A 26,757-nucleotide genomic window follows, 5' to 3' on the forward strand; every position below is an offset into this window, starting at 1 on the left:
GCTCAGTGCTGAAACAGGGCATTCAGAGAATGCTATAATTCAATACCTTCTAGGGGGTGACGACAAGCATATAACCCTTTCAGTTGCACAGTTTCTAAACTTGAGTAACTTGAACCGAGCCAAGCTATTGGCCCCAAGTAATCTTTGAGTAGATCACATCCTGGGAAAGGGTTGTTTTCTGTTTTTTAAATAATATATGCACATACGTATGTTATGTTTGTAGGTATTTGTGTGTACATTTATGTGTGCACATATATATATATATATATATATATATATATATATATATATATATATATCTGTGTATTGCTTAGGTCTCTATTCTCGGTATGGTATCTGTTCAGAGACCTTATTTACCAAATACTTATGCCAAATAAAGGTTGAATGAACGTACGTACGAGTAAATTTTTTAAAAATCAGCATAGAAAAGATAAAAAATTGACATGTCAATTTTAAAAAAAGGATACATTTTTTGAAACTTCCGGAAGAGCTCATAGCATAGGTGACCCAGGCCTTATACTCAGTTCTGCTATTCAGGGATTCATATTTGCTTGAAGCATTGTTTATTTCTTGAAGAACAGGAACTTTCTGTCAACAAAGCATACGTGAAAGGCACAAGAAAGGGGATGTAGGGGAACAGCTGGTTGTCACCTCACTTGTATTTTCGTTATGACAGAGAAGGAACGCAGGAGAAGTGGCAGCAATCGGAAGAGCATGGGAGAGTGTGGAGATTAGGGTTGCAGATCTCAGGATTTTGCCAAGGCCGTGCCATGTCTGGCTTTCCAGGCAAGTGGCCCAACCTCCAGTTGCCCACCACCTGACCAGCTCCATCTCCTCCATTCAGAATTATGATCACAGCTGCCCTGCCATTTGGTCTCCTCCACATGGAGACAGATTTGATTTGGTCAAACAGTAGCTAGCAACTGTGTGCAGTGGGTAGATCAGGTTGGGTACCAGCTGAAGGGCCTACACCCATTAGAGGGCCCGCATCCCAGGTCAACCCATGGACCCTCAGCAGCTGTGGCAGCAGGAGCAGTCAATGCACCAACAAGGATGGATTCCAAATTTCCTCATCTTGTTTCCAAAGTGGAACCAATGCATTAGGAACCCTCCATTGTTCTATTTTGGAATCTTGTATCCTGCACTACGCATACACATTTTGCCACAACTTTCACTTTCTTCTGTTCACTTATGTCTTCTCCACATAATGAGGTACATGTGTGTTGATAAAACACTGCAGAACAAGCAATCTTAGGGTGATCATACATGTGATCGAATTAGGATTCTTTTTGTGTGGTATTTTACCAATGCTTAGGAGCACAAATGCACATCGGTAAAAAGCCACACAAAAAGAATCTTGATGTACTTATATGTCTGATGCCCCAACTGCCTTTTTGCAGTGTTTTAAAATTGTGCACATGCACATTGAATGATGACATATGGGTTAGATGCAAATTAACTGAAAATTATGGAACAGTGCACATGCTCCCATTTCAAAATTAATTTTAGAAATTCTCCTAGTGAAATTGGAATTAAGTGGGAATGGAACACAGAACAGAGAAAAATTCTTAAAAAATAAAGGAATTAATTGGGAGAAATCCATTCATTTCCTCTCTTCTTTTAACTTAAATCTGTACTTATTTAACAGGTACCACACCTATTTTTTGTTGCAGTTTTATACATGACTTTGGCGAGCGCCAGAGACAACTGGAAGATTTTTCCAGGAAGTTGAAGGTGGCACTATAGTCAGCATTGCTCAGTGTGTGAACCTGTAATTTTTTTTTCTTTCACCCACTCCTGTTGCCAGTCAAACAGGTTGCGCAGGTTTCCATATTGCTTTAAAAATTTGCACAACCTGCTTGACTGGAAAGAATAGCAGAACAAAAAGTATTGTATAAGCAGACAGTTCTATCATACCACCTTCGTGTTTCTTAAGAACTGGTGTCAGCTAACAATTAACAATTACTAATTAACAACTTGACAGTTAATTGGCTAATGGTAGAGACAGCTACAAAATTATTAGAGTGGGACCAGTCTGGAAGTGTCCTCATTCCAGTTCATCCAAACATAGAAGAGTTGAGCTCTAGAAAAACACATCCAACAAATTTTTGCCTACAGGTGCCAGTTGCACGCAGGACTCATCTATGTAGCAGTGAAGGGCGGGGGAATGAGTGATCAAAGTTTATAAAATTATTATTAAAATTAAAATCATTATTAAAGTATTATTAAATTAAAAGTTATTAAAATTAAACTGCCTGGGACTGAGAAAGCGAGCAAGGAGATATTTTTTCCCTCAGAATACTAGAAGTGGGGCTCATCCATTGAAATGGATTAGTGATAACGGATTCAGAAGGAGGAAACGTGCTTCACAAAACTTATGGAACTCAGCACCACAAGATGTGGTTATGTCTACAGGTTTAGATGGTTTTCCAAGTGAATTAGACACATGCATGGAAGACACATCTATTAGTCACCATAGCAATATGACCTTTCCATATTCAGAAGCCAAGTATGCCTGATGATCGAATGCTGAGGACACACAGAACCAGGGAGGGCTATTGCTTTCATGTCCTGCTTATGGGCTTCCTAGAAGCATCTGATTGGCCACTGTAGGAAACAGGATGCTCGCCTAGATGGGCACTTGATCAAATCCAGCGAGCTTCTACATAATGTCACACACTCATGCCCCACTTCCCTGAGCAGTGAGAGGTCCCAAAGGCACAGGGTTACCTGGGTTCATGCTTCTGTTAGAGGAGAGGTCATTGACCATTTATGGCTAGAGGTGTTCGTTTCCGGTGAGTAAGATAGGTTTACTGCCTTACTGAACATGCTGGGCTGAGTAAAAAAAAAACAAAAAACCACCATTTTCAAACATCTCTATGGCATCTTTCTCATAGAGTGCACTCCCTGTATCTATGGATCCAGCACCTGCAGATTTGGCTCATTGCAGATGCTGATACTGGGGGAAAGCCACTTACGTTTTGCTTGTCAAACCGGAAGTGGCCATGGATTCGCATATCTGTTGGGGGTCCTGGAACAGATAAAAGGGCAAGCTTGTTTTGCTTTATTGACAATTATACACCTTTGAGCATTCAATGGAGCAGATAGTGCAGTCTTCCAAGCAGAGCCTCTGAGAGAAATTTTATCAGGGGGTACAAAGTTTTTTGGGGGGGGCCCTTTGCAAAGGGGGAGGGGTGAAACAGAGCAGGGGAAGATGGGTGAGCAGAATGGGGACTGGAAATGGCAAAACAGAATGGGGAAGGGTGGAGACAGCTGGAAAAGTCTTTGGAGCCCTGGTCTACCCAGCCATGTGGCATCGGCAGATAGATACAGTAATACAAAAACCAAACACACTCCTAAGTCTCTCCAGAATCTTTTAAATATACAAAAACATGCAGAAAATTAGCATCATCATATTTAGGCTCACACTAGAATGGAAGGTGTCCTGTGCGTACCAAAACTTGCTTCTGCAGCAACTATAACCCCACTGCTGTGTCCCTGAGCTCCTATACACTCCGTCATGGTAAGCAGATCCACGAGCCAAAGAGCTACTGTAGCAGACCAGTTTCCAGATTTGACATTGTGTTAAGGAGTGTCATGTCTGCATTCCTTGGCCCGGCATATATGGCTTGCCAGTAGCTGCTGTAGTTGTAGCCACATGCTCATGGTAGTGTCCCGAGCGTCCCATGTGGGCAACAAGTCTGAGTAGATAGGAAATTGTAAGATCCCAGGAAATTTCTGGGCCCCCTCCTTAGGCTCCTGGGTCCCCTTTATGACCCTGGGCCCGGGTACAAATTACCCCCTTTACCTTCCTCTCCTAGGCTCTGCTTCAAAGTCACATCAGCTACATGGGCGTTGCAAGCACATTAGCTACTAGGTCTTCCTCTTGGCTTGGCTTCCGTTCTAAGCTCTGCCAGATCAAATGCTCACTCTTTCTGGCTCTACCATAATTTGTCAGCATATTCGCAGTCTTCATCTTCACTTACTTCCAAGAGGAAAGGAGGAATCACCTGAGACCCTGGCTTTCCTCCTCAGATAGATGTACCTGAGGGAGAGTTGGGAGAGTTAGGACAGAACAAAAGAAAATATTTCTTTACTCAGCATGCAGTTAGTCTGTGGAACTCCTTGCCACAGGATGTGGTGATGGCATCTGGCCTGGATGCCTTTAAAAGGGGATTGGGCAAATTTCTGGAGGAAAAATCCATCACGGGTTACAAGCCATGATGTGTATGCGCAACCTCCTGATTTTAGAAATGGGCTATGTCAGAATGCCAGATGCAAGGGAGGGCACCAGGATGCAGGTCTCTTGTTGTCTTGTGTGCTCCCTGAGCCATCTGGTGGGCCACTGTGAGATATAGGAAGCTGGACTAGATGGGTCTATGGCCTGATCCATATTCAATGGAGCAGATAGGGCTATTCTTATATTCTTATGGAACTGCAGGTTCAACAGAGTGTCCCATTCAAGGAATTTCTTGCCCCATCACCTCTTGCCCCATTGCCCATAAGCCTCTTTTGTCCATAGCAGTCACCTGATTATGCATCATCCCAGGCTCTCCTGCCTTGTTCATTCACCACATTACATCCCAATCTCCATAATTACTGTCAGTATATTTTGTTCCAACTCTTAAAGAGATATGCAAACAAATGAACAAGAAAGATTTGAATCAGGAAATTCCCCAAGGTGTCTGATCTTTTCTCTGTAGAGTTGGAACTGAATTTTCCAGCAGTCTAATTTTGGAGAAAAATCTGTGAAGATGACTGCTCAGTGACACATAACCCTTATAAAAAGATCTATGGTTTATAAAACTAACCGTGTCAGGTCTTGGTATCGTGGTCCCATAGATCTTATTCACATGCCACAAGTGTGTGATGGAACACAACATTTTGGGGAAATGATCAACCAGGTATTATATCATACAGCAATAACTTCATAAATGACCTAAAAACAGGGTTGAGCAGTGAGGTGGCTAAGTTTGCAGACAACACCAAACTTTTCCGAATGGTGAAGACCAGATGTGACTGTGAGGAGCTCCAGAAGGATCTCTCCAAACTGGCAGAATGGGCAGCAAAATGGCAGATGCGTTTCAATGTAAGTAAGTGTAAAGTCATGCACATTGGGGCAAAAAATCAAAACTTCACATATAGGCTAATGGGTTCTGAGCCGTCTGTGACAGATCAGGAGAGAGATCTTGGGGTGGTGGTGGACAAGACAATGAAAGTGTCGACTCAATGTGCGGCGGCAGTAAAGAAGGCCAATTCTATGCTTGGGATCATTAGAAAAGGTACTGAGAACAAAACAGCTAATATTATAATGCCGTTGTACAAATCTATGGTAAGGCCACACCCGGAGTATTGTGTCCAGTTCTGGCGCTGCATCTCAAAAAGGATATAGTGGAAATGGAAAAGGTGCAAAAGAGAGCGACTAAGATGATTGCTGGGCTGGGGCACCTTCCTTATGAGGAAAGCCTACGGCGTTTGGGCCTCTTCAGCCTAGAAAAGAGGCACCTGAGGGGGGACATGATTGAGACATACAAAATTATGCATGGGAAGGATAAGTGGATAGAGAGATGCTCTTTACACTCTCACATAACACCAGAACCAGGGGACATCCACTAAAATTGAGTCTTGTGAGATTTACGACAAACAAAAGAAAATATTTCTTTACTCAGCATGTGGTTGGTCTGTGGAACTCCTTGCCACTGGATGTGGTGACGGCATCTGGCCTGGATGCCTTTAAAAGGGGATTGGACAAGTTTCTGGAGGAAAAATCCAATACGGGTTACAAGCCATGATGTGTATGTGCAACCTCCTGATTTTAGAAATGGGCTATGTCAGATGCAAGGGAGGGCACCAGGATGCAGGTCTCTTGTTATCAGGTGTGCTTCCTGGGGCATTTGGCAGGCCGCTGTCAGATACAGGAAGCTGGCCTAGATGGGCCTATGGCCTGATCCAGTGGGGCTGTTCTTATGTTCTTATGTTCTTGTACTTTCATCTGGTTAGAGACCAAAGCATGGATGAATGTCAAAAATAGATGAATGTCAAAGCATAGCCTTATTTAGCTTGCAAATTTATTTTGGCTGACAAAAAACGTAAATAGCTACAAATGTGTGCAAAACCTAAGCAAACAGAAATTAAAGAAAAATAAATATATGGATGTCAATGAACATGGGGGAAGACTGGACAAAAGAGGAAAACATGGACAAAATTTGAAATTGGTTATAATTGAAAGTGGCTGAAAAAGCCAAGCAATGAAAGTTAAGTGAACGCAAATCAAGATATTGCTGTATCCTTAAGTGAACATCTCACTGGTCCTCTTGTTTTTCTTAACTATATATTTGTAGGGTATCCCTCTTACGTTTTGTGATATTGCCTCGATTTTGCCCGGTTACAGGTTGGCTTTAGTTAAACATTGGAAAAGGAGATCACCTCTAACAATGAAAGAATGATTGGTCACGAGAAGTTCTGAAACTGGTTTCATTGATGGCACATGGTACCCACATGGTCCCCAGTGGTCACTTTTGTGGGTGGTATGTTAAGTTGTCCTTCCTGATAGATTTGAATGGCTCAGTCCTGTGTGAAAAATGGTACATACTGTACTGACTTTGTTCTCAACTAAGTGTGCATCACAGCTTCCCTATGAGAGAGAACAACAACACAGTTAGACCCAGAACATGATGTCAGAACAGGAGCAATTGGGGGGGGGGAGGTCCTGCCTAACCCCCATAGAGTGGTGATTGAGTGGTGGTTGGGTTGGCATGGTAACTGGGATACTATCTCACCCCACAACAAAAACAGGAAGAGCCACCTCAAAAGCAGAGACAGTTGGCCTCATGTTGTTCATAAGGTTGGGAGTGGTTGATGAGGAGGGATCTGCTCCCAATGACTAATCACTGTCAAAGCCCCAGCAAGACAACAGGGCCCACTGGAAGAAGAAGACTGTGGGATAGCATTAACCCCCTCCCCTCCAGGTCTGAGACCTTGGGCAGGGACAAAGCCCCATAGTGTTTTCTTTTTTCTTTGTTTTCTTTTCAGACTGTTTTATACTATTATGCTGAATGTATAAAAGTTTTCAATTTAAAATATGATGAACTGATAAATGCATGCATTTTTAAATGCTTTAAAGAAAAATCTTTAAAGATTTTTAAAGGGCAACTTACTTAAAGCAGTGTTGCTCAAACTGTGGGTCAGGACCCACTAGGTGGGTTGCGAGCCAATTTCAGGTGGGTCCCCATTCATTTCAATATTTTATTTTTCATATATTAGACTTGATGCTACCATGCTATATACCGTAACTGCATTTGGGAAATGTTATAGACCTGTACTTTTAACAAGCTACTATGCATATTCTTTTAACAATGATAGTTAATCGGGCTTAATCCTGGGTGACTGTGGGTAGGATTACAGGCTAGGATTGATAAAAAAATTTCCTGCTTGATGATGTCACTTCCAGTCATGACATCACTTCTGGTGGGTCCTGATAGATTCTCATTCTAAAAAGTGGGTCCTGGTGCTAAATGTGTGAGAACCACTGACTTAAAGTACGGGGAAGGGACAGCTGAACAGCATTAAATTGGCTGCTGTGTATGTCATTTGTTTTGTAAGGGAAGGAGGATGCTCTCATGTCTCAGGGACATGATGCAAATTCTCTCTTAATATTACTTCAGGCTTCATTCTCTTTGGTAATATTACATCTGTCTTCATCCTCTCCATTAATAGCACACCTGCCTTCATCATAATTGTGTTTGTTTGTCTGGTGTAAGCCTGCCTGTTTAACTTTAAAATGATAAGCTGTTGTTTTTCCAGCCGGTATTGAGTTCAGAAATGCTACACGTGTTTGTGGTTTGAGGTGGGGAGTGCATATATTAAAATGTAGCTGCAATGATAGCAAAATATCACTGTCTGCCAGCTTGGGCCATTCTGCTCACCCAGCTCTTTCTCAAACTGTGAAATTCGAACTTAACCTTCTTCTTCGTATGTTAGAGGATATGAGAAAAAGCAAAGAGTGGTGAAGCGTTAGCAGCTTGTAACCAGGGCTGAAATGTTTGGTCAAACAATCAATCAGCCAGATTAACCAATTTTAAAAAAACCCTCTTCTTTCTTTAGTAGAGGAATTTCCCTCTCTCTTTTTCTTTTCAACACTTATACACACACAAGGGAACTCCTAAGATAGTGCATGAAAGAGAGAAAACCTCTTCTAAAGGCAGTGTATGCTGGAGGGGAATGCCTCTTCTAAAGATGGGGCATGCAGGAGGGAATGCCCCTTCTCAACATGACGTTACTTCTTCTATGACAAGTGCTAGTAAGAAAAAACAACCTTTCTTGTTTTTGAGAACCACTCTTTGGTCTTTACTTCCAATTTAATTGATTCATCAAAACTAGCAGCATTAATCAATGCCATTTTTTTAAATGGGCAGGAGCAGTCCTGCTTGTGTCTATATGGGATGTGCATTATCAGCACTAGAAATGTGCAATCTGAGAAACAGACTGTAAAACTGTGCCCCAAAAAGAGGAAGTTGTCAGATCTGCCTTCCTTCTGCTTTGGAGACAATTTGTGGCTTCTCCTCTCCACCCTTTCATAGAAACGAAGCTGCTTTTTTTTTTTTAACTCACTGAACAAGAGACGGGCAGAAAAATCTCTCCAAATTCACCTTGACGCTGCAAATGTGGCTGGGCCTTTTTTGGTTGCATACCCACAGCTGCCACTTCCTTTCTTGGCCCCTTGTGTCTTGTGCGTCACTTTTGGGGGCTAAGCCGGCAGATGAAGCAGTTGGTGCCCCCTCCCCTGCGGCAGGGTCTTGGAGATGCTTAACAAACGCAGAAGTGAGAAGAGCAGTTACAGCCCATATTCTGCTGGTCTGAGGAGGAAAGTCTCGAAAGCCGGCCGACAAGTTCTGGATACAGTCCCCAACAGGGCCAGCGTGTGGCTCAAGGTAGTACAACAGCTCTCTGCCATCGGCTTGGGGCCAGAAGTAGTTTCAATGCTGTGCAGAAGGCAAAAGGGAGGGGTTCCCCTCTGCAACAAATGGGCTGAAGAGGAGCATGCTGGGGACTCAGTGGGGACTCAGTGGGAAGGGTCCATGTGGCTCTGGGTGGAGCATGTGCTTTGAATGAATAAAGCATCAGATTCGTCTCGGCTTAAGAGGATCTCTGGCAGCAGGGCCAAGAAAGGTCTCCCTGGGCTTGAGACCCTGGAAAGCCCATGTTGGTGGGCTTGCAAAATTAGGGGATGGTCTGTCGTTCACTCCCCCGCATCTTTGTGAAAGGATTTTCAGGTTACAGAACCAAAATCAGTTGCTAGTGAGGGTTGAAAATATTGGGCTGGATGGACCAATGGTCTGATTTCATATTGAATAAATCCATGCATAGTGTCTAAGGCACAGGGGTGTAGACAAGCAGAATCAGTGAGGAGCCTCTGGACTTGGAGTGTCATCAGCAATAACACTCAGGTGTGGCCTTTGAAACCTTCTTCAAAAGATCTTAGGCAAGAAGAAGCATCAGGCTCAATGGGTGGCAAACTGAGAAATGTGCTTAGGGGCATACCTTTCCCAAGAGCTACCTGAGAGACTGAATATAGCTTATGTTGCATTAACACTATAGTGCAAATAGTACTTACACTGGGAGTATGTACTATTGAACACAGTCTGACTTATCCTGAGTAAACATTAATTGGCTAGCAGTCTACTATACCTTTTCTCTTGATCTGGGATATTTTTAAATCCTGTTCTTCAATTTCTATGCATATGGAAACTCACTAAAAGACTCTGGGATGAAATGTGCTAGATCTTTAAAGGATGAGCAATAGGTTTCAAAGCAGGAATAAGTGACAGGAGAAGAATGCACTCTATTGAAGACATTTAAAGTTGTTGTTTTTTTGTATAGTCTTAGAGGGGCGTGTCTATAGAAGGGGGTGTCATGATGAGCTCCTGCACTTTAAAATTTACTGCCACATCACTGATAATGCAGTTTCATCATGCTCTGTTGTAATGTGCATGCTTATTTTTTATACTGCTGCTTTCAACCCTTCAGTGCTTTGGAAGTGGAAATGGGGGAATAAATATGCTACAGCTTAGTCCAGGGGTGTCCAAAGTTTTTGGCAGGAGGGCCACATCATCTCTCTGACACTGTGTGGGGGGCAGGGGAGAAAAGAATTAATTTACATTTAAAATGTGAATAAATTTACATAAGTTTACATAAATGAGTATATTAAAGATGAACTGATATGAATGAATGAAGGGCTTGCAATAGCTCAAAGCCTATAAAAGGCCTTGTACAAAGCAAGGCTGGCCTTTCCTTTGCTGCCACTGCTGCATCACAGACATGAAACAGCAAGCAGCGGAGGGAGCCCTCATCCCACAGCTCACGCGAGAGGTCAAACAGTTGCACTCACGCTAAGAGCAGTTGCGTCAGGCCGGTGCAGGCTCCAACAAATCTCTGGAGGGCCAGAGGCTCATTGGAGACTGGAAACTCCCTGAGGGCTGCATTGAGAGTCCTCGAGGGCCGCAAGTGGCCCCAGGGCCGGGGTTTGAGCACCCCTGGCTTAGTGGTATAGCATGGGCTTTGCACACATAAAGTCCCAGTTTCAACTCCTAGCCTCACCAGTTGAAAAAATCTCAGGCAGGGAGAGATTTTGGAGAGTAGCTACCAGTCAGAGCAATGAATGCTAGAGGTGCATCAAATTATGGTCTTGGGAGTATAATGCAGCTTAAATATATACACGAAGGATACTCTGCACATGCTCAGAGACACTGTTGACTTTGCATTATCTTTCAGCAATGAAAACAGGTCTCAACGACTGATGAAGCTCTGGATGGCGTAGGGAAAGAGCCAGCTAGCCAAAGTGGAGCAGGCAAAGTGAGGAGATGGAAATAAGCAATCTGATGACTGGAGGGTAAAAGGCTGTTAGGGTCCAGAAATCACATATACAATCTTGCAGGTGGGTGCAGATGGCTTTGTGCATCCTGCCCTTCCTCCTGTAACCATGCTGTCTCCCATGTGGAACTATGTACCCTTTTTAAAAGAAGCAGCTAGATAATAAAGTTATAGAAAAAGAAGCATCTGAGCATGTGCAGGGTGCCTTTTTTCTTTCCCCCACCCTCCCCATGGTAGCACGTCTGATCCTGATGCATTTAAGAGTTAAGATCAGGGCTGCCTTCCAAGTGAGCAGAACCTTGAGATCTTTCTTTCTTTCTTTCTTTCTTTCTTTCTTTCTTTCTTTCTTTCTTTCTTTCTTTCTTTCTTTCTTTCTTTCAAATGTGTAATAGTCAAGCAGGGGTGGCCCTCAGATAGTGAAATTGTTCTTAAATCAGGGGTTACAAGAGTGTCTTTAAAGGCAATTTGGAAACTTGAGTTGATACAAAATGCAGCTGCTAAATGCTGCACTCTCAGTAGTCGCTGGTATTTGCGTTCATTAAAACCCTAAGAGATGTGGGATGAGGGTACTTTGAGGACTGCCTTCTCCAGTATCAACAAACCTTAGAGACCATGCTCTCTGGCCCGCTGTTAATTGAAAGTCAATTGGCAAATATGTTCCAATGTTCTTAACATCACTGGCAGGGCCTATTTGGTGGTGGTACTGAAATTATGGGGAAATCAAGTTGGCTCTCTTTCTGTAGACAGATGGGGGAGATTTCAACAGGATCTCGTTACACTGCCTTGTATTGGGGAAAAAATATCTGGAAAGAGCTTTGGTCTGAGTTGGCAGCTCTCCGTGGGGCACACGCTCAAAACTACCACCACCACCATGGCGGGCTCAGGGGGTTGTGCTGCACAGGTGGCAGGAGCAGCCCTCCTCTTCCCCCTCCCACCAGCCACTATCTCAAAGGCCTCTGTATTACCACAAGGAAAAAAGCCCACTGGCTGGTTTTGAGCAAAGGGTGGAACAAGGAGCTGTTGCATGAGTTGCATACAGAGATAAGAAAATATAGAGTCACTGCTGAGTTTCCTTCATTGCCGCAGAGCTGGATCCACCAAAGGGGGACCCTTCTGGGGGCCGAAATTGGCCTCACTGGTGATGCCACTTGCCATCACAAGTTGGGAGCCAAGCATGGTATCTCTAGTTCAGCATGATCTGCTCTGCTGGCAGTGGCTTCGTAGCCATAGAGTTCAGAGGCATTGCGGTTTCTAAACAATGAGCAAGGTTTACGCAAGGGACAGCGCCTGCTGTTTACTCACTGTAACATTCTTGAGCAATATCTGACAGTTACAGCCACAGGATACCATCACACCTCTCCTCCTTCGGAGCGAAAGCTCATTTCCTTACAACTTTGGAAGACGAAAATGCATTTTTTTCAACATTTTTCAAGATTGTTTTATGCAATTGCCCTGATCCAACATGGAGGAAACTGCACAGGGAAGCAGATTTCCACTGTTAGATTCCTTGCTGAACTGAGAACTAAGGAAAACAGCCCATGATGAGCATCTAGTAAGATGCTTTGCAGCACATGCCTGTACATGCTTACTGTGGAGTAACTCCCATTGAACTCAGTGGGACTTCAGGTTCTGAGTTACAAACGCTTAGATCAAACGGTGCAATTTTTATGATATAAAAGATGTGTGTTATCAATTCTACAGTTAAACAAAAATTTTATTTCTTATCATTCTGCCAGTGATAATTGTACTCTACCTCAGCTCCAGTTATTGTATTGGGGCTGTAGCCAAAGAGGGGATGGGGACAGTGGGAACTTGGGCTCTCAGGGATATTTCCTCTCTTCCAAAACGTTCTGCATTTTTTAAAAGCAAGTTTCTAGTCCCTTTGAGTGTGGAGCAATGAGGCAAAGTGAGCAGGAGGATTCGATCCAATAGCTCCCTAAGAAATTAACTTGTTCCTGTCTTCCAGTGCCAATGAATCTAAGGCTGTAATCCTATCCATACTTTCCTGGGAGTAAGTCTCATTGAACACAATGGGACTTACTTCTAAGTAGACATGCATGGGCTCTAGGATAAAAGGCAAGGGCATCAGATCCTTGTTTTAAATTATATTTATTGTTATGGTACAGGAGCTATAAACATATGAGGCTATCTGCATTTATGTTTGGCTGTTTGGTGCTGATTCTCAATACGTGTGCACCACTTACTGTGAAAAGTTGGGCAACAGGCCTGTAAGTTATGGGATGTATTTTGATGCTTGTAGGAGTTACCACGGCGAGATGGCCAAGAAATGTCATCCTCCAGCCTGCTGGATCTGTCCTCGTCGTCCCCTGCATCCACACTCAAGCGCCCCACCAGCCTCAGCCGCCATGCCAGTGCAGCTGGCTTTCCGCTGTCACCGGTGATCCCTCGGGGCCTCACCAAAGGCCACAAGGCTCACATTGCATGCAGCCCCTGTGAGACCACTGAGGGAAGCTTAATTGAGCCAGAGGACATTTCACAGCTCCTTGCAGATGTGGCCTGCTTCGCTGACCGCTTGGAGATCCTGAAAGATGCTGTGCTGCGGGAAGGTGAGTCACTGAGTGTGCCTTTGCTACTTTTGGCACTTGGCTCCAAGTACTACACACACAGGGAGGTGTACGAATAAGCAGATTGCCCCCATTCCCTTCCTATACCGTTTTGGGATTTTTCCCTATGCTGCATTCCACCCCTTCTGAATTCCAGACTAACTGGGTGAATTTCTAAAAATAATTCCAGAGCCAGAGTGCACACAGCTTGCTTCGGTGCATTTGCATCTTTCTGCCTTGGTGTAACCAGCGTGCACATCTGCAATGGTAAAATTCTGCGCACAAAAAAAAAGCCATTTTGATGTGTATGTACATGTGATAGCATCAAAATTATTTTTGTGTTTGGTTTTACTAACATGCATGTGCACTCCTGAACATTAGTAAAACACCACACCAAAAGAATTGCCCTGCAATCATGACATCTACGAGAATTGCATTAATCCTAATGCAAAGACTTTGGTGAAAACTGGCACTTTAAAGTTGCGATCTCAAAAATCCATCAATACAGAGTTGGTTTGTTTTTTTCCCTTTCCTTTAGATCAGGGGTGTCCAAACTTTTTGGCAGGAGGGCCACATCATCCCTCTGAAACTGTGTTGGGGGCCAAATTAATTTACATTTCAAATTTGAATAAATTTACATACATGAATATATTAGAGATGGAACTGGTATGAATGATTGAAGGTCTTGCAATCGCTCAAGGCCTATAAAAGTTCTTGCACAAAGCAAGGCCAGCCTTTCCTTTGCTGCCACTGCTGAATCACAGATGTGAAACAGCAAGCAGTGGAGGAACCTTTGTCCCACAGCTCATGGTCAAACAGCCATCTTCACACTGAGAGCAATTGCGTCAGGTCAGTGCAGGCTCCAGCAAGTCTGCAGAGGGCCAGGTGCTCATTGAAGACTGGGGGCTGGATTGTGAGTCCCTGAGGGCCGCAAGTGGGCACCCCTGCTTTAGATTAGCTCCCTCCTTCCCCTTTATTTTATCTTCATAACAAACCAGTGAGGTAGATTACACTGAAAGAGTGAGTGACTGGCCTAAGGCCACCCAGCAAGCTTTGTGAATGAGTGAAGGATTTGAATCCAGGTCTCTCCAAGCCTAGTACAATTTTCTAATCCCCACACCCCACTGGTTTTATATCAAGCCAATCCTATGCACATCTGCTCAAAAATGCTTAACTGTGTATAGGATTGGAGCCCAACAAGTCTAAGTTTGTAATCACCTTGATGTTTTTGAGTGGAAATGTTGTGTACTATATATTTTTAAACAAGCAGATGCACCGTTTATTCATGTATTTATATGAAAAATTTCTACGCCTTTCTCCTACATAATGGTTAAAAATAAATTATATTAAATCATAAATAAATTATTAAATTATATTTATTTTCCACTTTTATTTCATTGCTGTTATTACAATTCAGTGCAATGATATTATATATTTGGGATATGTGCTTATTTGTGCATGTGTGCATACAGCAATCTTTTATGGCCCATGTCATCCGATGACATAATTTTGATAAAACATGATAAAACATGGCCATGTAGAAATGTAATCAGTGTATTTAGTTGATTTAAAAAATGTAGTTGATTTCATAATCCCACATTCCATAATTGGTGAATGGCTGCAATCACTTACCGTCCTAGCCTCACACACTTGGGAGTAAGCCCCATTAACTATAATGGGGCTTACTTCTGAGGAGACATGCATAGAATGGACTCTGAGCCTGATAATAATCCTTAATATACAGTGCTTTTCTGATGGGTTCAAAGTATTTCACATACATTATCTAATCTTTACAGTTACTCTGAAAAGTAGGCATTATCTCAGTAATCCTCAAAACAACTCCGCAAGATAGGCCATTCTTATAATCATATCACCCCCTGAGCATGGTGCCTTTTCCAGTGGCTATTGCTGGTGTCTCTTCTATATCTCTTTTTACACTGTGAGCCTTCGTGTACAGGGAACTATCTATTGATGCATTTTGCTACGTAAACCGCGTTGTGAACTGCTTTTTGCTGAAAAGCAGCTTATAAATAGTAATAATAATATTGCAGGTGGCACTTCACACACGTTAGATCAGTAATCTTTAGAACACCCTTGCAAAATAGGCTAGTATCATCCCTATGTTGCAGACGACAGGGTTGAGGCCCAGACATTGCAGCCTCCCCATACGTTCGTGGTTACACTGACTGTGTTCCAGTTCTCCTTGAGTGGGGAAGATGCATCTATAGAAATTATCTCATTCACGCAACACTGGAAGGCTCCGATGTAGTGACAAACTGTCCCGCAACATTAGGGGTGCCTTCCTATTTTGTAATTATATTATAACGCCATGCTTCTGGGTCTGTTGCCACAGAAGGCATGGCAGGAGGGTTGAGATGAGAGGGTTGGGATAGTAACATTTCCTGCCTGGTCGCTATTTTCATCCCTACGTCTTTCCTGTTTACGCAGAGACTGTGACAGCTGGTAGCGCCCTGATAAATCCTTTGTGGGCGCGTGTCAGTGTGTACAAGGGCAATTCTGTATTTCTGCCTGCTAGAATTGTGTCTCATTCATTTAAAAGTGACCCTCATCAAAAGCCTAGAAAGAAAGGGAGAAGACTCTCTGGACTCAATTCAGCCAAGCCCAACATTTTTAAGGCTGAAATCCTACGGATACTTAATGTGGAGTAAATCCCATTGAACTCAGTGGAACTGACTTCTGAGTAAGTATGCAAAGCATTGTGCTGTCTGTCCTGTTGATTTCCAGCAGATAGCTCAGCCTATCCTGAACAGGCTCTGTGTAAGTTTGCTTGGAAGTAAGTTGCACTGCATACAAAGTTTGAAAGGAATCCTTCACACGCTTGTCTGGGAATAAGCCCCACTGGATGTTGGATACAGTGGGGCTTACGTTTGAGTAAAAAGACATGGGGTTTGCAATCGCTTATTAAAGCTAACCTGCGATGGTTCCGTCATGAAACTTCTCACCGCACCGACCCAACCCAATAACTTATTTAGAATCTGCGCTTCTTATTCTCTTTGCCTGCTTCTTGGGAAACATGTGATGATGACTGGATGCGCCTACAACAATGGTTCCCAAACTGTGGGTTGGGACCCACTCCAGAAGGTGGTTCCCCCCACAAACAGAGCACGGGTGTCAAACATTTCATATAGCGGCCTGAATAGCATTAATGGCAGCTGCTGAGCAATGGAAATGACTTTATTAAGCAGGAAGCGATGCCATTAAGCCAGAGCTTTTCAAACTGGGGTGTCACAACGCCCCAGCCAGAGATCCCTGGCCGCTTTTTCCCTTAAGGGGCAGGGGGAAGGCAGTGATGCCATCCCCAGGATGGCATCGCTAAGGGGGCAGCAGGGACTGGGGTGCACTCACCAGTCCCTGCAGCAGCCTGTCGCGGGTGCAGGGAGCCCCGCGCGACCTTCTGCTGCGCTCCCCAGGTCTTAAAAAGTGAAAGCGCAGCGATCTCCCAGTTTTGCGGAAGTGAAGTGCGATCGCTCCACTTTTACTTTTTAAGCTGCAGGGAGCCCTGCAGAAGTTCGCGCAGGGCTCCCTACACCCCCGACAGGCTGCTGCAGGGACTGGTGAGTGCATCCCAGTCTCTGCAGCCCCCTTAGTGACGCCATCCTGGGGATCACTTTGCTTCCTCCCCCCCCCCCCGCCCCTGCAAGAACTTACTGTGGTTCAAACTCTCCCTGAAAATGCTGCATTAAGCAGGTGATGGCCAGGAATAAGCACTTTGTTCTCAAGTAGGAACTCATAGCTGCAAATGACAGAAGAGAGAGTGTACAAATCTTGATCATATTTTCGCAATATGGGAGAGCTTGGCCATCTTTTCAACAGCGCTACTTCTGCTGAAGTGTCATCTCGCAGCTCAGCAGCTGAGAGGTGCTTGGAAGAGCCCGAATATAATGGGGGCTGGATAAAGAACTTCTGGGGGCCACATTCAGTCTGCAGGCCTTATTTTTGACACCTCTGTGATAGAGTTTTGAAAGTGGGTCCCAGTGCTAAAAAGTTTGGGAACCACTGGCCTAGAGGCTTTGAGAAAGAGGTGATTGATGTCACAGCAAAAGGAGGGCAAGGGTGCTTGCTATTGAGTAGCCTCCCATCTGGGCCAGTGATTCATCAATGTGTGACTGACAAGTGCCGGATGGGAGACTGCTGCAGTCATCGTGTACTCAGGATGACACGTTGATCAGTCATGGGTCTGACATGAGGGTTTTGTGGAGGGAAGGGGTGAAAAACTAAGTCTGAAGACATGCACAATATTTTTAGAGAAGTAAGGCCAGTCTGGAAGCACCCTCAGTGCTCTCAGTTTAAAACATAGGGCCAATCTGGAGGTGGCCTCACTACCCTCAATCTAAACACGGAGCCAATCTGGAGCAGCCCTCAATCTAAACGTCAAGCAGTTCTGGAGGTGCCCTCACTACCCTCAGTCTAAACATAGAGGCAATCTGCAAATGCCCTCACTGCATTCGCTCTAAGCAAAGTTGTGCCTACACTAGTCTCAGACTAAATGTAGGGCTGACTTGGGAGTGCCCTCACTGAATTCAGTCCAAAAGCTGAATGATCCCAAGAGATGTAGAAAAGCTTCTCTCCATCCACTTTCTGCACAGCACGGGTAACTTTATAAACCTCTGCCATATGCTTCCTTAGCCATTGTTTTTCTAAACTGACACCCCCCCCCCCATGTTGTCTCCTCAAGGGAAGGTGGTCCAACCCCCGATCATTTTGGCTACCCTTTTTGCTTCCTCACATCAGGCCATTCAAATACTCATTTTGCATATGCGTTAACCAAGGCTCAGAGATGGGCAGCTCAGTCCTGAGCTGCTCAATCCACGGAGCTGCAGCAGTGCTGAAAATGGCTGCAGCGGCATCCAGTACACCCCAGGCAGCCACCTCCTCAGAAGAAGGGAACTTTCCCCCCTTCCCCACAGTGGGGCTACTCAATTCTATGAGGACCCAAGGGTCAGTGTAGAATTCAGAGACACCTGAGGGTCAGCGTAGAATTCAGAGTCTCCACGTCAGGTGGAGAGCCCGACACAGAGGCTCAGAATCTAGTGGAGCGAAACTCAACTGGTCCTGCCTCCCTCCAGCCCCACTCCTTCCCCACAGCATACCTCCTCCCCACCCTCCCTCCCCCTGCCCCAGAACCCCTCCTCCCTTCTTCTCCCCATGCCCCCCCTAGCTCTTCGCTGTCTGGCAGTCCACGCGACAGCCAAACAGTGGAGCTCCAGTGCTGACCAGTGCTGAGCTAGCACCAGTGCTCCACTGGCACTAGGGCCCACAAACGTGCCTTATAACACGTTTGCAACAGTGCATGCCAGTGGTGTGCCAGAGCGCACTGGTTAGGATTGGGCCCCCAGTGGCCTGAGCAGTGAGCTAAGGGCAGGTTTGAACAGAGGTTAGTGGGACCAAATATCTCAAACTCTCTAACTACTGGGCTACACCATTACTCTCACAGTTCCACTGAGACGGAAACCAGACTGGTTGTTTCTAATTTTTGGGCTGTCCAATTTTGAGTTTCCCAGTGCCCAGGGCTGCCGTGGTGCCAAAATGGCTACTGCAGCATCCCAAGGGACTGGGAAGCACTGCTGGGGCTATGGAGCAAGTGCAGGCTCAAGGAGACCCATGTTGGTTCTCCCAGGCCTGGGGGGGGGGTCAGAATATGGCGGCAGGACCCGCCACCATTTCTGCCACCCTCCCACCCCATTCCCCGTCACCACGCCTTCTCCCTGCCTCCCCCTGCCCTGGAATACCTCCCCCATGCCCCTACTCGCCTCACCACTGCCTGGTGCTTACCTGGAACTCCAGGCAGCTGTCACCCATCCTCTGCCCAGCGCTGGCTGAGCGCCAACTCACGCTGGTCAGGCAGTAAGTATTGCAGGTGTGCTTTATGGCATGTTTGCAACACTACATGCTGGCGGTGAGCCATCATGCGGTCTTCAGGATCATGCTCTAAATCAGCAGTAATTCCTAAAGTGAAAATTCACAAGCATGGTGCATTGAAGTGAAAGTTATGGATGAGACAGATGGATGGATTGTCTTGAATGCCACAGGAGGGGCCAGGTTCCTGATTTTCAATTTTCTCTCCTGGCAGTAATCAAAACATCCTGAGAAGTGGCTTGGCAAGTGGATTCTTAAGAACATAAGCAGAGCTCTGCTGGATCAGGCCAAGGGTACATCTAGGCCAGCTTCTTGTGTCTCACAGTGGCCCATCAAATGCACACAAAACAACAAGATACCTCTGTCCTGTGGCCATTCCCTTGCACCTGGCATTCAAAGATAGGCTACCTCTCTAAAACCTTGATGTTGAATATAGTCATCAAGTAACCTGTGATGGACTTTCCCAAATAAATCTGTCCTGTCCTTTCTCTAAGGCATCCAGACGAGGAGCCATCACAATGTCCTGTAGCATGGAGTACCACCGATTAATTATGCACTGGGATTTTTAAAAAATTGTTATGACTGTTCTGACTCTCCTGCCAATCAATTTTAGTGGATGTCCCCTGGTTCTACTATTGTGTGAGATGGAAAAGACCATAATTTTATACTTGTCAGTAATGTCTCCCTTCAGACATCTTCTTTCTAGACAAGTGGTCTCCAAATTGGAGACCGCCGTGCGACGGTAAAGCTGTCCCTGGCGTGGATGGAGCTTACTGTTCCACAGGGCAACCTCCCATTCATGTTGCAGATCACTCCCAACCTTCCAACCAGCCAGCCCTGCATGCCCAAAAATCGGGGTGCAAAGCCAGTTGAGATGAAAGACCTGGAAGCGCAAATGTTGGGGGTGATCTGCAGCATGGAGAATGATCTCCCCCACGGAATGGTAAGTGCCAGTTATGTGGGGGAGGGATTAGGCAGGGCACCGAATCTACCCCACAGGCCAGAGTCTGGAGAGCCCTGTTCTAGATTGAAGAGTCCCAAACATTGTAGTCTATCCTTGCAAGGGGGGTACCCTAGCCCACTAAACATTTTGGTTGCTCCCTTCTGAACCTTTTCCAGTTCCACTATATCCTTTTTGAGATCTGGAATTGGATTCAGCATAGGGTTGCCATTGACCAGAAAAAATAGGCTTGGACTACATGCATGCTTATAACAATAGCTTGATTAAAAAAAAAAAATCAGCATGAAGATAAGTAGGATCACTTGCTCATATCCACAGAACAAGCTGCTGCTCAAGGCATGGGGCAAATGCAAGCACTTGTCAGGTTGGGGGTGTTTTTGGTGTCCATCTCTTATTAGTAGCTGGGAAAGTTGTGAAGCAAGCCAAAATCCTAGATTACAGTAACAATAGAAAAATGAATGGAGACAGGAAGGGTCACATTCCACCGGATACATGACACAGAATTAAAGACTGAGCAGAATGGAAGGAAAGGAAACTGAGAGGAAACTCCCAAACTGCTTTCAAGGGAAATCCAAAACTACTGAAGGGATGCATTATGTGGTACAAATAAACTGTGTTTGTTTTCTGGTGAAAGGTCCTGGAGAACTTTCAGCTGTTTGACCTGAAAGTCACTCCTCTGAATTTCAGACACAGGAGATAAGTTAATGAATAGTGAGGGAAAGGCACTCTGTGGTTGCTCAGAGGCACTTTTTAATGCTTTTTTTTCTTTTCTTCCAAAGGCACGATTTAAGGCCCTAATAGTGTTCTGGCAGCACAAGCAGTGAGTGGCTGAACACCAGCAACAATTCCTGGCATGGGTAGGCACAGTGTGGGTGAGAGGGAAGCAGGAGTGGGTGGGATGGGGCAGGGAGAAGGAGGAATAGGGCAGAGACCAGTGCGGGGAGAGAATGGATCGAGGGTGGGAAGGAGGAGCGGTAGCAGCAGCAGCAGCACTGCCCCTTCTCAACCTCAGTCCACATACCCTGGTCCATTTGGACTTGTGCCAGCTAAATCTCTAGTGCAGGTCCAAGTAAACCCAGTAGAGTAGAGCAGAGCAGTAGAGTAGAGGGCTTACCCCCAGGCAAGGAAACAAATGTTCCCTTACCCGGAGGAGACCTCCAGTACTGCCCCTCCACAGGATGCAGCATGTGTTTTGATGGTATGGATGCATCAGTGGGGGTGGAATTTAGGTAGGAACGGGCTGAAATTCATATTTTGTCAAGACACAGTCTTGATATTGACACAGTCTTGATATTGAAGACAGACAATGTCAAGACACAGTCTTGATATTGAAGACAGATAGTTCCCATTAAACCAATGCATGCTAGGCCCTCCTCACCCACAGGTTTGGAACCAGCAGATCTGACCAAATACAGGTTCCAAATCCACAGAGGATGTGACCCCATCTGGGAGGTCTTAACTTTTGATCTATGCACTGTTTGCAGCAACTGTTATCCTGCACATGCCCGATCTTGTCTGATCTCGGAAGCTAAGCAGGGTCAGGCCTGGTTAGTACCTGGATGGGAGACCGCTTGGGAATACCGGGTGCTGTAGGCTTATACCATAGTCTTTTGAGACTGAAGGTTGCCCACCACCACTGTTTGCCCACTGAAAATAATCCCGCATTGAGCACCCTAATTTAACCGTTTCATCTCCTATAAAGGGGGCTTAAAAGTGCCTGGGAATTTATCCTGTCACCAGACCTACTGCTAGCCAATAGTGGTTAGATGGAATCACCAGGTTCAGAGACAGTCTGTCTCTGAGAATGACTAATGGGGGATCTTGATAGAAATTTAACAAGACAATGGATTTTTTTTCTTCCTGTCTCATAATGCTAGAACACAAGGATCACCTGAGACATAGAAGAGCAACAGATGCAGGATAGACAAAAGAGTGTATTTCTTTGTGCGATGTGCAGTTGTGGAACTCACTGCCACAGGATGTGGTGATAGCCACTAGCTTAGAGGGCTTTACGATGGGCTTAGGTACATCCTTGGAGGAAGGGTCTATCAATGGCTGTTAGTAATGAGATCCAGTGGAACTTACAGGATCAGAAGTACTCTACTTCTGAATACCAGTTGTTATGGGGGCAAGAGCAGGGTAGTGCTGCTGCCTTCATGCCTTGCTTGTGGGCTTCTCTGGAGGCATCTGGCTGGCCCCTGTGGGAAACAGGATGCTTTGGTCAGATCCAGCATGCTATTCTCATATTGTGATGTCAAGGATTGTCTGATGTCAAGGATTAAAATGTGGGACATCTGGTAATCTTCCTCCAGGTATGCTTACACAGACCAATCCTTTGCATGTTTTCTTAGAACTCCCACCAAGTTCAGTAGATTGCAATCCTAGACCTGGTTTCTCGGAGATAAGTGGTACTTGCCTCCATAAAGGCATTGCAATGCATAAAGCATTGCAGTTGCAGTTGTGCAGCCCCATCTTACTTGCCTCCATAAACTTGCACAACTGCAATTGCAATACTCAAAACTCCCCATCCTAGACAAAGGTGAGTTCATTTCAGGGTCAGGCTGATGCCTGGGGCTACAGAGGCCTTGATGGGTGACAACCCTCCCAGATAGGAAAGATATAGTAGCAAAGCAGCAGAGAAGATTTCTTAAAGGGTCTTGATGTACTTACTGTGTGTCATGTCAATCATGACATAACTGCACAGAGGTGAGGAGACCAGGTATCAATCCCAGAGAACTTTGGGTCATGATCTGTAGCTTTAATGCTGTTTTTCCCTCTGGAATTTCCTTGCGGGGATGCCTTGCATTGAGAATATGGACCTTCCTTCTGATATCTCCTGATGTATCTTATGTTACAAAATAAATAACTGGGTTGCCAACTTTAGCAGTGCTTTTAATATCAGTTGGCTCTGTGGATGTTAGTGAGAATGTTTATCTCAAAGCTATAGAAAACTCTATTTGAGATTTGCAGATCCAACTACTCTTAAAGGCACAGGAGCAACCCAAGATGTTTATTTTTTCCTGGTCAGTTAGCTCTAAAGCACTGGTTCCCAACCTATGGTCTGTGGACTACAGATGGTCCGCAAGTCCCTGAGAAGTGGTCCTTGAGGCCTCTGGAAAAAAATCACCTTTGATCACTTCCAATGTCTTGCTGAACTCCCTCACAGCCCACCAGAGAGGGCGACATATGGACTGTTCACAGCTGGCACTGAAGTGCTGGTTGTGGGCGTTCCATTCTCCACCCTCTCTCGTAGTCTGTGGAGGAATGCTCACTTGAAGATGCTTGATACAGTGCCAGCATTTATAAACAATAAATTTATAAGAATGATCTTCTTCTGTGCCTCAGATCCCCCCTCCTCAAATTCTTGCCTTGGGCAAAGTTCAACTGGTGCACAGTGGTTGAAAATGGCTGAGCTAGACAAAAATTCAACAGGTGAAATATTTCACTGCCTTGAGGATGCAGCGATGGAAATACTGCACCAGTTGAACTTTGCCCAAGGCAAGAATTTGAGGAGGGGGAATCTGAGACACAGAAGATCATTCTTATAAATTTATTGTTTCTTCCTTTTGAAGGTTAGATTGATGAGAGAGAGAGAGAGAGAGAGAGAGAGAGAGAGAGAGAGAGAAGTGATGTCCTGATTGGATTATCAAGTGGTTGTAGGACTTTTGGGGCTGTATAGGGTTAAAAAAGGTGTACTCAGTTACCTATAGGATTCAATCACTATTATCTTTAAATGGGCAGCAGGCTTTCAGAGTTGCTGGCCTGGGGAAGGCTTAGGTTTTTGACTTCAGTGACAGAGGATGTGTCTTGTGGGAACCTGCTGTCCCTCCTCTGGAATGGATGCCTTAAGGAGCTCAGCTTTCTCTTGGTCTTACAAGGTGAGTTGGGCTGCAGGAGGCCTTTGTGATGGAGTTAAGGGTAATCTCTTAGCCCCCAAAGTTTTTATCTGTTTTTCACCTTTTTTTATACTGCCCTCCCTCCAAGTAGCTCAGGGTGGTATACGTAGTTCCGTCCCTCTTTCTGTCCTCCCAACAAGCTTGTGAGGCTGAGAGATAGCGACTGGCCCAAGCTCACTTAGGAAGCTTTATGACCGAGTGGGGATCTGAACCTGGATCTTCCAGGCCTAAGTCCAAATCCAGAATCGCTACACCATCTTATGCATGTGTGTGTTGAATGCAGTGGTTAATGTCTGTACAATTCTACAGAGAGGTGCTGAGATTTGCAAAAGCCTGAGAGTGACCTGGAGGCTTTTCCTCTTAATTTTGGAAGGAGGTACTTGTGAGTATTCTGGGTTGGGTGGAGGCATTCTGCCCGTGCTCAGAGGCATTTTTGACCCATAGTAGGGTACTGAGCTAGATACTGTAAGAATAGGTCTAAGGATGTAGCCCTGGTTCAAGGACACTCTCCTTCCCCCCTTCCGCCTTTGTGTGGAATAACTAGCATTCACTATCTTTGTACCATTTGCATATAGCTTTCTTCCTAGCATTTACGTACAACCAAACCAAAAAGGAGTTTAATGGGACCTTTGAAGACAACCAAATTTATTTTGGTGTAAGCTTTGGTGGATGAGAGCTTGAATGGGCAGGCTTGCAGAATCTACTGTATGTGCTTTCAACTAGAGGCTTTTATCTACCAACTAGAGACAGATGCAAAATCGGGTGTAGCCAATGACCTGCATATACACAAGGACAAACTTGCATTATGGTGAACCCTCAGTTTAATGGATCTCAATTTAACAGACTTTGAAAATAATTGGTGTCTGCTTCTTTAAAACTAATAATAATAATAATAATAATAATAATAATAATAATAATAATAATAATAATAATAATAATAATAATAATATACAGTATTTATATACCGCCTTTCTTGGTCTTTATTCAAGACTTTATTCAAGGCGGTTTACACAGGCAGGCTTATTAAATCCACGCAGGGATTTTTACAAATTGAAAGAAGGTTCTCTCTTTCAAGAACCACCACATTCAAGGTATTACACTCCGATCTGGTTTAACATTCTGGCCTCCATCCTCCCACGCTCCGAGCAGATGGAACAGCTCAGCTGCAGCTTGCCAGCTGCTTCAAGGTCACACGGTGCCGGTGGCCTCGAACTGGCGACCTTGTGGATGTTAATCTTCAGGCAAATGGAGGCTCTACCCTCTAGACCAGACCTCCTGCCCTAAACTAGTCATATAGATTTTGCACATGTGCGCTGTCATAGATGCATTTGGATTTAGCAGACTTTTGGCATTAATTGGACACCTCTCCGCCCATTAGTCCATTAAATCAAGGGTTCATCATACTGCAGATCAGGGATTCGTATGTGAAACTCAAACTGTCCAGCTGAAGTCCATAAAGACCTAGGCAAAGGCAACAAACTGTATGGTTGCAATTCTGCACAGTTGGAACAGTTTGCCTCTGGATACTAGTTGCAGGGAAACAGTGCTGGGAGAGGGGTGTGCCTTCCCCTCCTGCTTGTGGGCTACCTAGAGGCAAGTGGCAGGCTGCTGTGGAAAATATGGCAGTGGTCTAGATGGGCCTTTGATATGATCTGATGAAGCTCTTATGTGGAACACTGAGGCTGAGAGAGAAGAGAATAAAACAAGGATAACCAAAGCAAATTATTATGTGTACACATGTAGTTTCAAGGACCAGCAAGTTGCATTTAGCCACCTTTAAGTATGAAGTCCCATTTTACAGCTGGGGAACACTGAGGGTCAGAGAAGCACCCGCCTTTCCATGGGACTGCAACCAATGCATTGTTGCTCTTCTTAAACAACTGGGAGTTGGAAATCCTTGTCCATCTACTACAAATCAGCCACAAACCTTGCAATAGATCCTGAACTAGCTTCTGCCTCCCCATCCCCTGGTATTTAGACATTCAAGCCTTTGCAGAGTGACAGACATAAAACTGGAAAAGTCCAGTTGAACTCCAGGCAGTCCAGACATGTATATGATGACAATGAACACAATGACAATGAACACCCCAACCCCAATGAGGTTTGATCATCAAATTTTGGGGGCAACTTTCTAACCTCCATGATTTATTTAACCTTATCTAACCTTGATTGATTTATTTTACTATATAAACCACTTTGTGAACTACTCTTGTTGAAAAGCAGTATATATTCTTAATAATTGCACATACCAACACTCTGTTGGTGGCATTTTGCTAGCTGGCCTCGGATCACTACTTCTGCTGGCTAACCATGTCTTGTGTGATGGGGAAACCCCAAGAATCTCTGTTTAGGACAGGGGCCCCCAAACTTTCAGCGGCCAGAGTCCTATCATTTGGTCTTGTCCACCATAAGTGCCAGAGCAGATCAATTGTAGAAAATAATACTTACATTTTATACATAACTAAGAATTTTCAAAATAGGAGAAAAATACTGCAGCTGCTGGGCTCTGTCTCTCTGTCTCGGCTGGGCTTTCAGCTCAGCACTCATTTCATCCAGCAGGAAGATGATGATGCCTGGTGGGAAGGGGCAG

General features: G+C 44.8%; 1 protein-coding gene and 1 pseudogene across 2 annotated transcripts in view; both read left to right on the forward strand.

Annotated features, from left to right (window-relative positions):
* Positions 1-26,757, forward strand: part of ARHGAP45 (Rho GTPase activating protein 45) — a 58,312-nt gene that overhangs the window by 5,085 nt on the left and 26,470 nt on the right. For both annotated transcript variants that reach the window (XM_066635876.1, XM_066635877.1), the window contains exon 2: positions 13,130-13,436. In XM_066635876.1, the coding sequence (XP_066491973.1) occupies positions 13,130-13,436 (307 nt within the window). The remainder of the gene's footprint in view (positions 1-13,129; positions 13,437-26,757) is intronic.
* Positions 21,748-21,867, forward strand: LOC136659480 (5S ribosomal RNA; annotated as a pseudogene).

Source organism: Tiliqua scincoides, chromosome 8 (assembly GCF_035046505.1).
Source record: "Tiliqua scincoides isolate rTilSci1 chromosome 8, rTilSci1.hap2, whole genome shotgun sequence".
Lineage (NCBI taxonomy): Eukaryota > Metazoa > Chordata > Lepidosauria > Squamata > Scincidae > Tiliqua > Tiliqua scincoides.